The sequence below is a fragment of the Cyclopterus lumpus genome, chromosome 7, assembly GCF_009769545.1.
Source record: "Cyclopterus lumpus isolate fCycLum1 chromosome 7, fCycLum1.pri, whole genome shotgun sequence".
Classification (NCBI taxonomy): domain Eukaryota; kingdom Metazoa; phylum Chordata; class Actinopteri; order Perciformes; family Cyclopteridae; genus Cyclopterus; species Cyclopterus lumpus.
Genome location: NC_046972.1, coordinates 21,712,482 through 21,727,052, shown reverse-complemented (window position 1 = coordinate 21,727,052; position 14,571 = coordinate 21,712,482). Strand labels below are relative to the sequence as shown.

Below are 14,571 nucleotides of genomic sequence, written 5' to 3'. Positions count from 1 at the left end.
TCGGTTGTTGTGCAGTAACAGACGGAGTAGCCGTTACTTTATTTATTATTCTTTTTTTTTTTTTCTCGCCTGCAGGGGTCCATCATTAGCAGTCCGCACGCGCGCCGGAGAGCCGCCGCGCCCCGTGAAGGCGCGCCCCCCCAGCGCGGCCATCCCTCCTCCTCCACGAACGCGGCGCCGACCTCCATCCTCGGGTCGCTCTTCGGCAGCAAGCGAAGCAAACCGCCGTCTCTGAGCCACGCCCCTTTCCCCCCCCCCGCCGCCGCCGTCGCCCAACCCACTCTCATATCCCACAAGCCCCACCCGACCAACCTGCACCACACGGCGCAGGTGGCGCACACGGTGCAGCTCCACGGCCACCATTCCCAGTACTGTCCGCAAGTCCCGCAGAACCCGCCGCCGTACAACCACCACCACCACTACCAACCGCCCCCCCACACGCAGCACCACCAGCACCCGGGCTACGCCTCCCAGGCCTCCCAACAACCCCATTCGCAGCACAGCCATTACGGACAGCATTCCCACCACGCCTCGCACTCCCAGCACGCGCCGCACCACCACAGTCAGCAAGCGGGTTCGGCGCCGGGCGGACCCAAACCCAAACACAGTGGCATCAGCACCGTAGTGTGATGCTCCGAAGGGGACTTAAAAGACGGGAGGGGACAATTTGCTTACACCAAAGGGAACTGAGGGCGTAACTCTATGGCCTGTCCACTGTGTTTTTACTGCGGCTGTGATGGGAATCAGTCACACGGCAGTCATCTTTTTTCCACCTCCAGGTCCAACCAATATGCAGGATGGGAAATCGGACTCGGTAGTTCCACCAGGGGCCTTTTAACTAGTTTGCCTCATCGTGGGCCCCATCAGGGTTTTTTTGTGAGGGGGGGGGGAGAGGGTGCGGGTTCTGTACAGGAAGACGCTCTCTTATGTTTTCCACACACACGCACACACACACACACACACATCGCCCCGGGCCGCGACGGCGTCTAGGGAGAACCGGGTTCTCTCACCGAGCCGCTCCCACCCGCTTCATTCCCGTCCCACCTTTTCGCATAATCGGGAGGAGAGGCGAGAACGCGGCGTCATTCCTCGTGCACAGCCTTTTTTTTTCTTTTCTCGGAAGTTCAACTCTTCGGTTTTTGCAGATCCTTCCATCATACGAATGCAATTTCTTGTCGTCGCCTCCCCCCCCCCACCCCCCCATATGTAGTGAAGAACCTAGACGTGATCATTTAAAAATCATAAGGACAGTCGAAACCCCGCCGAGTCGACCCGCCTCTGTCATCGTAGTTCTAGTGCTGTATTTACCGTAGACGACAGCTATACGTGTTGTCTCCTAGCTCTCATAAATAAATGTGCCAATTATTAACGCATAATCTATTTAGTCAAGACTTCATGTACAGTATATTGTGCGTAAAAGTAATTTTGTAAGATTATACTTACAATTATTATTATTATCAGCAAAAAGGAATTTTTATCAGTATTATACTGACTCTTGTGGTAACAGGATGTAGATCTGAAAGGAGTGAACTCCCCATTCAGTAACGGCCTATAATCTATTCTGGAATAATCATTTTTTTTATTTTTTTGCCTTTTTTTTTTTCTTCAAATGGATCAGAAGGAGCCTCCGGATGGCAGCTGTCGCATATCGGCCTCAAAAAGGCTGCAGCCGAAAGCCTCGAAGCAGATGATGATAAACCGGGCCGGGTCGGTGGTTTTTAAATCACGGTTTACTTCTCATATTGTGGCTGCTTTGAATAATAAAAAATAAAATGAATAGTAATGAAGATTTAGAGTGAAAAGACACTTTGAAATACACTTTGGAGGCTCGGCTCAAATGTTACAAACGGACCCGCAGAAGTCGCCTTTTACTTTAAATGATGCGGCAGCTGCTCTCTTGACTCTTTAAATCCCCCCCCAACAAAAAAATAACCCCGATATCTTCTTTTGCCTTCTTTAGTATATATATTATTTTGTGTTATTCGCCAACAAGGTGAGTGAATGAAATCAGATCTTACATAGTGAAGAATTTTTTTTTCTCTCTTATCATATGTGCAATATCTTTGTACTGATGTTGTACATTAACAACAAAGCAAAGTGTCCCTCCAATTCATTTACTTTTCATGTTGCGTCATTATTTATTTATTTTGTTTTTGTTTTTGACCCCCCCTCTGTCGATGTCTTTCTTAGTAAATTAATGTGTGGCTGTCCTCGCGGTCTTATGAGAGGCACAGGCTTGGAGTTCAGTGGAATGTCTAGTGAGTGATTTTTTGCATGTAATGTTATTATTAATGTGAGGCTATCGTCTGCACATTGTATAACAAATCAGTGTTACCATAGCAAGTTTAAGTGCAATCATGTTCAGAAAAATGCAGACTTGTACTATGAGTGGAAGTCTGTTATCTTGTTGTCCGGGACGAGATTCAGGTGAAAAAAAAAAATATATATATATCCTTTTTTCATTTAAGAATACATATAAATATTTACTTACACAGTTCACGGTGGAAAGAGGAATGTGTGTATATATTTTAATAAAAGGAAAAAAAAATGCTTCTCTTTTGGGCTGAACACAACTATTTTGCTGGATAAGCACACGTGAAAGAACACTTTCATTTCTTTTCAGGAAATGCGGTTATAATATACAACAAAATGCAAACTGAACAAAGGAACCGGGGTATATATGTAAAGAATAACTTTCTACATTCTACAAAATAAAGAGTCTATTCTAGTGTGTATATTAGTGACAGTGAACTGTTTGTCCCCAATATTCAGGTTGTAAATGTATTTTAACATTCACAAAGAAAAACCATTGCCATAAATCAGGCTTATTCTCACACATTGGGATTATTAACAAGGAACGAGCAGACGACAGACATATCACATATGGGATTATTAACGATCAGTTGAATGTGTCTTTGTATTGAATTTTTTTTTCTTTTTCTTTTTTATATCTATATAATTCTGAAATCTTGGGGTGATGTAAAACCCATAAATCTGTTTTTGTTTTGGTGTGTGTGTGTGTTGTAGTGCTTCAAAACGTCTCCAGTCACTCTTCTGTGAGGAAGTAACCCAACGATGCACTGCATGGATCATCATGTGTCCTATTCACTGTGAGCTGATGGAAGAGGGGAGGAGGGAGGGGGGGTGGGGGGGGGGGGGAATCGGCCTATAAATTTTGGTTTTTGATTCATTTTGAATTTCCTGTCGTTGCCCTATGTTATGGCTGGTAGTTATTGAAGCTCGGCATGCAATCATCATCAACGAAAAGCCATTGTGTAAATTTACAAATATATAAAAGAAACGTTGCACTTCTGTCGCTGAGGGCTTTCATCGTGTAAATATGGGATTTTTTTCTTCTTTTTTTTTTGGGCTGCTTTTTGGAAGGAGGGTTTATCTTTTATGAAGCCCCCCCCCCCCCAAAAAGGGACCAAGAGAGAGACCCAACGGGTTTAAAAGCAGCTGTACATAATGTGTATATGATCCGTACTCTATTCTGATATCTGCAAGTTAAGATCATGGTGTGTGCGCGTCGCCTCGTGGATAAAGAGGGTTCTATATATATATATATATATATATATATATATATATATATATATATATATATATATATATATATATATATATATATATATATATATATATATATATATATATATATATATATATATATATATGAATGAACATATCGATTGTCTCGGCCTCCAGCTGTCATGAACTGATACCTGCTGTAGGACTCAAAAAACAGACTGTTAGAAAGCTCGCTGCCATTTACATCCAGCTCTTTTTTTTTCATACATGCCCCCCCCCCCCCCCCCCCAACACACACACACACACACACACGGACAAACCTACACACACCCTGCTGCAAGCTGTTCAGTCTGGCGTGAGACACATTTTAAAAAGAGGACGAGACGAGAATGGCCTCATTTCTATGTGCATTCTGTTTGTACAGTGAGTAGTGAGTCAGTAAGACCCCCCCAGTTATTGTAAAACTTCCAACTGTGACAATGTTGAGAACGCAAAAATAAACAAATATATGACTTATGGTATACTTACGTGTTGTTTTTGCTCTTTAGCGTATATCTAAAGTACAAAAGAAACATCGAAAGAGACGTTTTTTTTTATTTTATTTTTCCATTAGAACCTCATCTTTAGGCTCCGGCGTTACTTTCCATGAGTGCTGCAGCATTTCCACCAGAGGGCATGCGTCGTCGACGTGCTCAGAAAATTGAAAATGAAAATCTGTGCCATCTATGGGTGAACAGTGTTCCTGCTCCACAGCTGCATCATGGGAGGAAAAGGGATCATTTATACTCTTACCTCCTCAGATTGAAAGCTCTCCCCTTAAGAGGCATTTGCTTGAGGACCATCTGTTCTAATAAAGGTAAAAATGGCCCAAACAATATTAATACAAAGCCTTAACGCTCATTCAGTATTTGTCTTTGAATGTACACGTTTTAATCCACATAAATCTGCCTCCTGTTGCCCTCAGCACCTCAGTAGACGTCTGCATATAACATTGTGTGTGAGAGCTTCGGATACGCCCCCCCCCCCCCCCCCCCCCCCCCCACCCCCACCCCGGAGCCACTGTTTTTAATAGATAAACTCTTATCTTCTCCAAGCAGATGGATTTCCTTCATGTCAAATGCTCCATAACGGTGCAGAGTTCTCGGTGCGTTCCTCACACGCCGACGTCGAGTGATTATTCTGTTTAATAACACGTCGGTTACAAAACGGGGGATACCCTGGACATTAATGACATTTTTTTTGTGTGGGGGGGGGGGGGGGGGGGAGAGATGACTGACACCACAAGAAATAACTTCCAGGTTGGTTTCACTTTAAAAGGTTTGTATTCCTTTTTTTATTTATTTTTTTGACATTTGGCTTAAGGATCCACAGAGGATATTTAATATATTTCACCTTTATAGATGTATTTGCCATCAACAAGTAATTTAAGATTGTTAATGTTAGTTCTAATACACACATATAGACATTGTCTGCTTTTAGAAATATCCAATGTAACAACTTGCTGAGTGCTGCACTGTGAGCCCCCCCCCCCTCCCCTGTTCCCATTTATCATGCAAAAAGGAAATTGCAGTGCAGAAAAGGAATAATAACCTTGTCGTCATCCTGCAGGATGCTCTGCGATTTAAGCGTCGCCGTCTTCCTTGTCTGGGCCACACTCGGCGCGCACACTGCTGGTCACCCCTGCCTGTGTTCGGCCCTCGCGCCCGCCGGCGGCCTGCAGGTCAACTGCAGCTCTTTAAACCTCGCGGAGCTTCCTCGGCTGCCGTCGGACGCCACGGAGCTGCACGTGCAGGACAACCGGCTCACCTCGGTGTCTCCGGGCCTCTTTGACAGGCTGGTCGGCCTGAAGAAGGTCTCGCTGTCTGGGAATCCTTTCCACTGCGACTGCAGGATCCAATACCTGAGGAACTGGTTGCTAAAGAACAGGGCCGTTGTCTCCGTGGAGCCCACCTGTGCCAGTCCAAGCTCCGTGGCCCAGAGAGCCATCGCCGAACTCGGTGACGACTTCTTCTCCTCCTGCGCCGCGGCAGGCTGCGCCGGTGGGACCTATGACACCGTGGTGGGAGGGATGCTCTGCTGCCTCATTGTTCTGCTCCTGTGGAGCCTGAGACTGGCCAAAATGTCTACCGTCACGCTGCACATACATGAGAGGCATTCGGGGTTCCAGGCCGAGTCTCTGCGCTCACGGAGGCCCAAGCACAGGAGGAGGTCAGCGAGGTCAGAGGTCAGCGAGGAGTTTGTCACTTGTGCACGGGACATAGAAAAGACAATCGTCAACATGGAGTTACTGCCACAGGACGTGTTGCACAAGAAGCACCGTATAAAGATAAAGGCTATCTAAGCGGCCTGCTGCACTGGAATTACAATAACACTACAAGGGGAAAGTGGCACTATTTGTTTTTGTAATAGTTGTTTTTAATGCTAAACTGCTAACGCCATGTCTCCTGAGACTTCTTCTGGGTTTCTCACAATGCAACCTGATGCTAATCTGTGACATTTCATTAGGCAGAACATACATATACACTACATTAGAAAATATAAAAGGCTATTTTGGCTTGTATTGGTAGTGCCCAAATATTCATCAGTCTATAATATTCATGCTATATATTTTTATGATTGATATGTCGGTCCTGCAGGACTCTCACAAGAGGAGTGAGCTACTTTTTAAAAGAAAAGAGACGGTGCATAACTTGTAGAACATAATCTACACTGTTCTGTCTGTTACAGAAGCCTAATAGACCCTTTTTAGTGCCACCGTCATGATTATGTCAAGGTGTTGGTAAGATATCAAAAAAAATATTTTTTGACTGTACTAGTCAAAAACTAAATTTAAGACATTTTGAAGTCCATAAAAAGTCGCTGTTTTAACATTTATTAGCTAGACTGGATATATTGCATTATCTGTCTTTTAATTATAGAGAGTCCAAAAAAAAAAGACAATTAAAAAAAGACATTTTTTTTTTTAATCTGCAGAATAATTATTACATTTTCTTTTATATACCACCTCAAATAGTCATAAAGTCGTGTTTTTGGTAATGCATGTAAACATGTAACAGTAAATTGAGATCAAAATATGCACCCGGAAAAAAAGAGCATAATAGCATCATTTTAGATTTTGTGTCTTTATGTGGTCACAGATGTCCTCAATTTAAATTAATCAAACAATTAATAATGTATTTCCCTCGTTCTTAAGAGCTATGTTCACTTTAACTGATGACGGACAGCGTACCATGAACCAATATATCTAATTTCCACAGGTGCATGTTTTTTTATATTTGTTCAAACTTTATTTTGAAAACCGGATGTGGTCACGCGTCTATTCCCCAACCGCCTCCGCCAAGTCTCGCTACCGCCTCTTTTCGAAAATGTAATATAATATAATATTCATGGCAAAATTCCATGAGAAATGTAATTTCTTTGTCACACTTCCTTTGTAATTGTTAATTTTATTAACAATGTCATAGAAAATATCATATAGTATAGTATGCTATGAAAAATGTCATATGGTTGAATGCATTTATTGTAACAAATAAATGTAATGTAAAGTAATAATATAGCACGTCATGAAAAATAGCATTCTATAGTCATCATAAAAAATGCCATAGTATAGTATGCCAGACAAATTTCCAGAGAAATGTAAAAGTAAAGAAGGCAATAAAGAATGTTGTAGTATAGTATGCCGTAAAAATACTACTACTATACTATAGTATGACATAGTATATAAATGTTATGACTTTTTTGGCATACCAAACAGTCATTTGTTTATGATTTTGTTAATGACATACTATACGATAACATTTACATTGTTTTACTTACTTATGGCTCGTTGTTGCACTCCATATCAACACAATTTTGGAATACAATGACATTTTTCATAGGATTCTTCTGACATATTTTTAAAATCGTAAAATCAATTAAAGCGCTGACATTTTTTGTACCATTTTCATTACGTACTATGTATTATGCCATTTTAATAACATTCAATAGGCCCCTGTGTTACCTCAGATCCAGGTGGTGCAATGCAGACTAAAAGGCGCTGGTTAAGGGAAGAGAGTGCTTGAGGACCGTATGTGCCTTTCTGCTCTTTGCAGATGATGTGGTTCTGTTATGCTGTGGTTCTGTTGGCTCCTGCAGAACGTCGTGACCGCCTCCTGCATGCGCACGGGGCGGTTTGCCGTTTGAGGAGTGGTCTCAGCCTCAGCGGGGATGCAGTGCTTTGCACCGGACCGCTGCAGAGGGGAGGGAGCTGAGCCGGAAGGCAAAGCTCTCAATGTACCGGCCCTTCCACATTCCAACCCTAACTAACGGCCATGAGCTTATAGGGACTAAAAGAATGAGCTTTGGGTAGGGACTAAAAGAATGAGCTTTGGGTAGGAACTAAAAGAATGAGCTTTGGGTAGGGACTAAAAAAATGAGCTTATAGGGACTAAAAGAATGAGCTTTGGGTAGGGACTAAAAGAATGAGCTTTGGGTAGGGACTAAAAAAATGAGCTTTGGGTAGGGACTAAAAAAATGAACTTTGGGTAGGGACTAAAAGAATGAGCTTTGGGTAGGGACTAAAAGAATGAGCTTTGGGTAGGAACTAAAAGAATGAGCTTTGGGTAGGGACTAAAAAAATGAGCTTATAGGGACTAAAAGAATGAACTTTGGGTAGGGACTAAAAGAATGAGCTTTGGGTAGGGACTAAAAAAATGAGCTTATAGGGACTAAAAGAATGAACTTTGGGTAGGGACTAAAAGAATGAGCTTTGGGTAGGAACTAAAAGAATGAGCTTTGGGTAGGGACTAAAAAAATGAGCTTATAGGGACTAAAAGAATGAGCTTTGGGTAGGGACTAAAAAAATGAGCTTTGGGTAGGGACTAAAAAAATGAACTTTGGGTAGGGACTAAAAGAATGAGCTTTGGGTAGGGACTAAAAGAATGAGCTTTGGGTAGGGACTAAAAAAATGAGCTTTGGGTAGGGACTAAAAAAATGAACTTTGGGTAGGGACTAAAAGAATGAGCTTTGGGTAGGAACTAAAAGAATGAGCTTTGGGTAGGGACTAAAAAAATTAGCTTTGGGTAGGGACTAAAAGAATGAGCTTTGGGTAGGAACTAAAAGAATGAGCTTTGGGTAGGGACTAAAAGAATGAGCTTTGGGTAGGAACTAAAAGAATGAGCTTTGGGTAGGAACTAAAAGAATGAGCTTTGGGTAGGGACTAAAAAAATTAGCTTTGGGTAGGGACTAAAAGAATGAGCTTTGGGTAGGAACTAAAAGAATGAGCTTTGGGTAGGGACTAAAAAAATGAGCTTATAGGGACTAAAAGAATGAACTTTGGGTAGGGACTAAAAAAATGAACTTTGGGTAGGGACTAAAAAAATGAACTTTGGGTAGGGATTAAAAAAATGAACTTTGGGTAGGGACTAAAAGAATGAGCTTTGGGTAGGGACTAAAAAAATTAGCTTTGGGTAGGGACTAAAAAAAATTAACTTTGGGTAGGGACTAAAAAAATGAGCTTTGGGTAGGGACTAAAAAAATGAACTTTGGGTAGGGACTAAAAAAATGAGCTTTGGGTAGGGACTAAAAGAATGAACTTTGGGTAGGGACTAAAAGAATGAACTTTGGGTAGGGACTAAAAAAATGAGCTTTGGGTAGGGACTAAAAAAATGAATTTTGGGTAGGGACTAAAAAAATGAGCATTGGGTAGGGACTAAAAAAATGAATTTTGGGTAGGGACTAAAAAAATGAGCTTTGGGTAGGGATTAAAAAAATGAACTTTGGGTAGGGACTAAAAAAATGAGCTTTGGGTAGGGACTAAAAGAATGAACTTTGGGTAGGGACTAAAAGAATGAACTTTGGGTAGGGACTAAAAGAATAAACTTTCGGCTATAAGCCACCAAAATGAGAAGGCCCAGGGACAGACCCAGGACACCCTGGACCCATGGTATATCTGGTCCGGTGCATCAGGGTGTCATAAATAATGTGGAGATTATCATTCACGCATTTGCATAGTATTGTAAGGTGTTTTCTCAGGTTGTACAGAGCAATAGTCATTCTTTATTTAATGTACATATTTCTTTATCTGTGTTGGCTACAATGTCCTCCAGGCCTAAAAGTACAAAAAAAAGTGTTGTTCCCTATTGTGTTCCATATTTTCCAAAACCAACATGATGATTTAAAAAAGGGCGTCTGTGGGAAATTTCCGCCAAAGACAACGTTGCAATTTAAAAGCCGTATTTTGATATTCATATAACTTTTGAGGCGCATGGAAGATATCACAGCACTATTAGTACACACTTGAAATGGACTACAAGATAAATAACCTCATTTTAAGTAGCATTTAAAAGAAGTATTAATCTACCTATGAAGTCAGCTAATATATATTGATCCATTTAATCACTTTTTGCTTCATAAAATCTTTTTGTTAAGACCATCATCTTCAAAATGATGCTAAAAACAATGTTTTCACGTGATTTGTTCCACCTCAGTCTGTTCTGCTGTGCAGGTTTTATTTTTAAACTCTACAATAGTTTCCACAGTGTAAACAACAACAACAACAAGGCTGTGAAGGCGCTTGTTGTCTCATTTAGCCATTCATCAGGATGTGTAAAACTTCAAAAATCACGAGAGGGGCTAGTATTTAATGACGTTATTTTATATTGTAGAACAAAATGTTAAAATATCTTATGCTTCTTTCAGTCATCAAACCAAAAAAAACAATAAAAAAACAAACATTTGACTTCAAGACGAGGGAACAGAAATGCTAACTCATTTCCAGGTTTTAGGACTAAATACATAATTATGTTTCCGAAAAGAAAAAGGGATGTAGAGCGATCAATGCCGCGGTCGGCCATTTTTCATTCAAAAAAACTCACAAAGTTTCCTTATATTTTCTGACGTTAAGCTATTTACAATGAGAGAAATACCACAAATTATGAAATATGTAGCGATAAAAGCCATTGTGCTTGTATCTACATCATAATAAACAAGTTATGGCAGGAAGATATGGTAACATTGAACAAAGATCAAAGTCTCTGATCTGTGCAAATACTGAAGGTTCTCACAACGAGACAAAATGCAGACGGATATTAATCTTAAGAGGACAATAGGCCTACTGCACATATAACGTTTTCTTTTTTTTACAGTACAAGTATTACTCTCATAGACATGCATAGATTTTTTTTTTTCCAGGATAAATGGGTTAACAAATGACTACAAATGCAATAAAACCTTGAGAACAAAAGGGCACCCGTTATGATCTGAATACGCTTCTTAAAAACACTGTTAAAGTCTTGTAATAAATATAGGATGATTTCAGGATTTTTTTTGTGCAATTATCTAAAAAGATGACTATCGTCTAAAAAAATACTTAGTCGGGTTCCAAATAAGGCAGCTCCCTTAAAAAGTTCCCTTGATCAAAAACAGATAAAGACTATCACAAAGAAAAACTATATAAAAGAGCGGTTGAGAGTAACAGTTTACACGATTCATTTTTCTCCCAACGTTTAGAAGCTGACCCATAATTTGTCAACGTAGAACAATGTCCACAGTGTTGAGGTGGCACCCCCACTTTAACCCCTCCCCCCTCTCTACTCGGACCTCCACGATCACACAGAACCCCCCCGACCCCCCCCTCCCTGCCGGCTCGACTCTACTGAGTCACGAACTTCTCCTGCTCCAGGATGCGCTCGACGGCCTCCGCCACGTCCTGCACGATGTGGTCGGGCTCCACCAGGGCGGGGTCGAACCGGAAGTCCCGGTGCCCGTGGAACACGGTCTCTTTGATGGAGTGGCTGGCGTCGGACGGCACCTCCACGTTGGGGTTGTAGACCCCCGTGCAGACCAGCAAGGACTTGCAGGACGTGGCAGAGGGCAGCGCCAGCTCGCTCTCCCACAGATTGACGCTGCCTTCCCCCCGGGGCACCGCCGTGGTGGACCCCGCCATCTGAGCGACGGCTTGGGGGTTCTTTATGGCGACTCTCTCCTCCAGGTAGCGGTTGTATAGATTGGCGCCATAGATGTCGGTCATGAGGTTATCCCTTGGAGTGGAGAAGGGGGAAGAGATTACTCTGTGTACCGGTTGAGGAAGACATCTTGACACAGGTGTAAATAACGAAAGGCCTGATGGCTGAATTCCATTTCGCTGCGTTGATTTCAGGTCGCCGGGGGGAAAAAAGAGCTGCTGTAAAAACACAATCACTGAAGTGAGACTTGCGAGTTCTGAGAGGGACGTTTTTTTTTTCATCAGATAATTGCGCAACACCTGCGCACTTCTGTTGTTGCAAAAGTTGCAAACAAGTTTAAATGTGAGCAAAAACAAAAGGGGGTAAATAAAAGGCAGGTCGCCTCAATTTTAGTATTCAGTACCTCTTTTCATTACTTACATGCATTGTCATCAGACGGCAAGTGGATTCTGATCATGGGGGCTCACGTTGCTTCCATAGTTCAGCCCATTTACTTATTATATGCTATTTATATGCAATATTATTAAAAGAAGCATTGGCGCCTTACCCTATAGCGTAAAGGGACGTGACGGGAAGCTTCCACTGCCTCTGCATGGCCTGGCTTCTGATGAGGTACTCTGCGAAGTGGTAGGTCAGCTCACTGGGTTTCCCCATGAGCGCCTCGTACTTCAGGGTTTTACCCGTTATCTTCTTGTAGATGTTCTCCAGGCACACGAGAAATGTCCCGTGGCCAAACCTGGAACCCGAAACGTGGGGATCACGGAAGACAAAAAAAAGGGACACGGTTATAAAAAGGCGTTGTGCTCTCGTCGCCATTAATAAATGAAATCCTTCTTTTAAGTGTCTCTGGGGGGGGGTACCGTGGAGAGTGGGCCTCGGCCATCCACATGAGGTCCATGTTGCAGGCCAGCAGGGGGAGGTGGGGCATCTTCTGGGGTTGGTGAACACTGCTCAGGTTACCGTTGGTCAACAGAATGTCAACGATCAGCTGCAGGTGGGTCTCCCATCGAATGGGCTCCCCGAACAGGACCACGGCTGCGTGTGGGATGAAATGGAGAAAGAAAAAAAAAAAGATGTCCGTCAGCTAAACCCCGCTTCGTCTATTCGTTGTGACAAAAAGAAAAAACGATACCGGTGAGCAGTGACGGGAGGTTCTCACCTTCAACCTTAGGAAGGTTGCCGACAAGACTGGACTGCAATGAAAGAAGAGAAACTAAACATGCCGTATACGACTAAAGTGACGTTTTCTTCATTACTGACATCCAACTCCTGCACCGCGTTTCAATATCTCACCGGCAGTTTGGGCCTCCTGTTGTGATCCACCATGTCCAGCAGTGGGAACGACTCCCTCAGCATATCAACGCTGATCACGTTGTTAAAGCCCACGCTGAAGACAACGGGTGTTAAAGGGGCAAACGGTGAGTGGGCACGCTCACTTTAATTTGACAGAAAAAAATCTGAATAAAAAGCAAGATTCAAGGATACTTTTTAGCAATTTCCAGGACGGGTCCCTGTCCGGACACCAGCACACACTTGTCATGAAACTTTTTAAACATCCTCAGGGGGCTGTGGGACAGGATGACTTGATCTTGTGTAATCTGGAAATAAGATTTAAGGGTTAGAAGAGGGCAATAGCAGAGGTGACATTGGGGGGGGGGGGTTAACTCACAGGTATTCCCAGGATGTGAGCGAGCTGGTCTGCTTTCGTTTGTCGGAGGCAGTTCCCGGCATTCGTGACGAAAACCACCGGCACCACAAATTGTCCCCGGGAGTCGACCAGCTTCTCGAACGCCTTCTTCGCAGCGGGGATCGGCTGCCTTCCCCGGACGAGCACGCCGTCGATGTCGAACAGCAGACCGAAGCGGGGCTGTGGCTGGAAAAACAACAACAACAACAACAACAACATGTTAATCAGCCAAACTGGAAAGAAGGCTTTAGATTTATTTTTATTTTTTACATGTAGAAAAAAAACAAGCAACACCACGTGGATAAAGGAGGGTAACTGATGGCTGATGAATGATTTTAAGGTGAAATTGAATTTAATGTGTCTGACAGTGAAATAGGAGCAAACGTGAGAATTTGTAACCCTTCACAAAATCAAAAGGCTTCATTCATCTCTACAGAAAAATAAAAAAAATAAAATGACTTAAATGCACGTCTATGAATAGTGTTTCAACGCAACATCGTGTATTTCTAATGACTTCTCAGTGACTCTAGAGTATGACATAATGTGGGCCCCTTTATCTTTTTGGCTACATATGGGTCAGCCAGAGTCCATGGTGAGATTCCCATGGTGACACAGCACCATAGGAATGCTATGGTGACACAGCAGTGAAGCTGTATGTCAGCCATATATAAATATATGGTTATATTTGTTGTATATTACAAATAATATGAAATACATCCCAAAACAGATCATATAAAAATGATTTTTTTTTTTCTCCAATGTTTTGTTTGCGGTTACTGGGAACACAACGTATCCGCACATTGTTATTCTCACGGGGTGGTGGAAATCACGCAGTACGCTACATCTGTCCCTGATGTCAGATACCCATGTTGTTGTTTTCATCTCTGCAGCAACTGAGAAAGTTGCATGCAACATGGTATGCAACACATTAACAAACAAAAAAAAAATAATTAAAAAAAAATCAAGAAACAGCTGCAAAAGTAACGCATTGTTCTTCCGCCTGCTCTGGAGGCGCAGCAACAGCGCGAACCGTACCTTGCCGTGAGCCCGAGTTCCGCAAAACCCGCACCGAGAACCGACAATCGCAGCTTTTCGTCTGGCTTGACGGTTACTCGGGGTGCACAAGCCCCGGTAAAACGGCAGGAGTCCCCTCATCTCCTTTGTTTATCACCGGGTTTCTTTTTTGTTTTTTTAAAAGAACAAAAAGAAGAGGAAAACAAAATATAGGATGCAAAAAAACGACCCCCGGCATGAAGCGAGAAGCCGGCTCGGTCCGGCCGCGCTGGCAGTTTTTTTTTCTTCCCTCTCTCCGCCTATCATTTCGACTGAAGGAGAAATCGATGACGACACACGAGGGGGCGGGGCTTTTGCTGCATCTCTACCGGAAGGAGAAGCGAGGGCTACATCTGCAGT

General features: G+C 42.7%; 3 protein-coding genes across 11 annotated transcripts in view; 2 read left to right on the top strand and 1 right to left on the bottom strand.

The window, feature by feature from the left end:
- Positions 1-3,117, top strand: part of LOC117733928 (IQ motif and SEC7 domain-containing protein 1-like) — a 71,071-nt gene extending 67,954 nt beyond the window's left edge. For 6 of the 7 annotated variants that reach the window (XM_034537872.1, XM_034537877.1, XM_034537871.1 and 3 more), the window contains one exon: positions 76-3,117. In XM_034537872.1, the coding sequence (XP_034393763.1) occupies positions 76-630 (555 nt within the window). In that variant the 3' untranslated portion in view covers positions 631-3,117. The remainder of the gene's footprint in view (positions 1-75) is intronic. The other variant, XM_034537878.1, reaches the window with a different exon arrangement.
- A 1,662-nt stretch (positions 3,118-4,779) lies between these two features.
- gp9 (glycoprotein IX (platelet)) lies at positions 4,780-7,470 on the top strand. 2 transcript variants are annotated; one of them, XM_034538006.1, is made up of 2 exons: positions 4,780-4,826; positions 5,137-7,470. In XM_034538006.1, the coding sequence occupies exon 2, from the start codon at positions 5,138-5,140 to the stop codon at positions 5,867-5,869; it is 732 nt and encodes a 243-aa protein (XP_034393897.1). In that variant the 5' UTR covers positions 4,780-4,826; position 5,137; the 3' UTR covers positions 5,870-7,470. The 2 variants fall into 2 exon arrangements, with proteins under 2 accessions (XP_034393897.1, XP_034393896.1); XM_034538005.1 differs by having other exon boundaries at positions 4,783-4,845.
- Positions 7,471-9,613: 2,143 nt separating this feature from the next.
- Positions 9,614-14,485, bottom strand: LOC117733964 (haloacid dehalogenase-like hydrolase domain-containing 5). 2 transcript variants are annotated; one of them, XM_034537950.1, is made up of 8 exons: positions 14,194-14,485; positions 13,141-13,344; positions 12,957-13,069; positions 12,765-12,858; positions 12,631-12,664; positions 12,332-12,506; positions 12,019-12,207; positions 9,614-11,546 (listed from the first exon to the last, which is right to left on the bottom strand). In XM_034537950.1, exons 1-8 carry the CDS (start codon positions 14,311-14,313, stop codon positions 11,159-11,161), a joined length of 1,317 nt encoding a protein of 438 aa, XP_034393841.1. In that variant the 5' UTR covers positions 14,314-14,485; the 3' UTR covers positions 9,614-11,158. The 2 variants fall into 2 exon arrangements, with proteins under 2 accessions (XP_034393841.1, XP_034393842.1); XM_034537951.1 differs by having other exon boundaries at positions 11,151-11,546; positions 12,765-12,834; positions 14,194-14,466.
- Between the last annotated feature and the right edge of the window lie 86 nt (positions 14,486-14,571).

Bases quoted from the DNA above. Each gene is read 5' to 3' on its own strand.
- gp9 (XM_034538006.1), top strand. From the start codon at position 5,138: ATGCTCTGCGATTTAAGCGTCGCCGTCTTCCTTGTCTGGGCCACACTC.
- LOC117733964 (XM_034537950.1), bottom strand. From the start codon at position 14,313: ATGAGGGGACTCCTGCCGTTTTACCGGGGCTTGTGCACCCCGAGTAAC. The intron at 12,507-12,630 runs GTGAGAACCTCC...TCCCACACGCAG, and splicing joins CAACCTTCCTAAGGTTGAAG to CCGTGGTCCTGTTCGGGGAG. The intron at 12,208-12,331 runs GTACCCCCCCCC...TTCGGGTTCCAG, and splicing joins GCCGAGGCCCACTCTCCACG to GTTTGGCCACGGGACATTTC.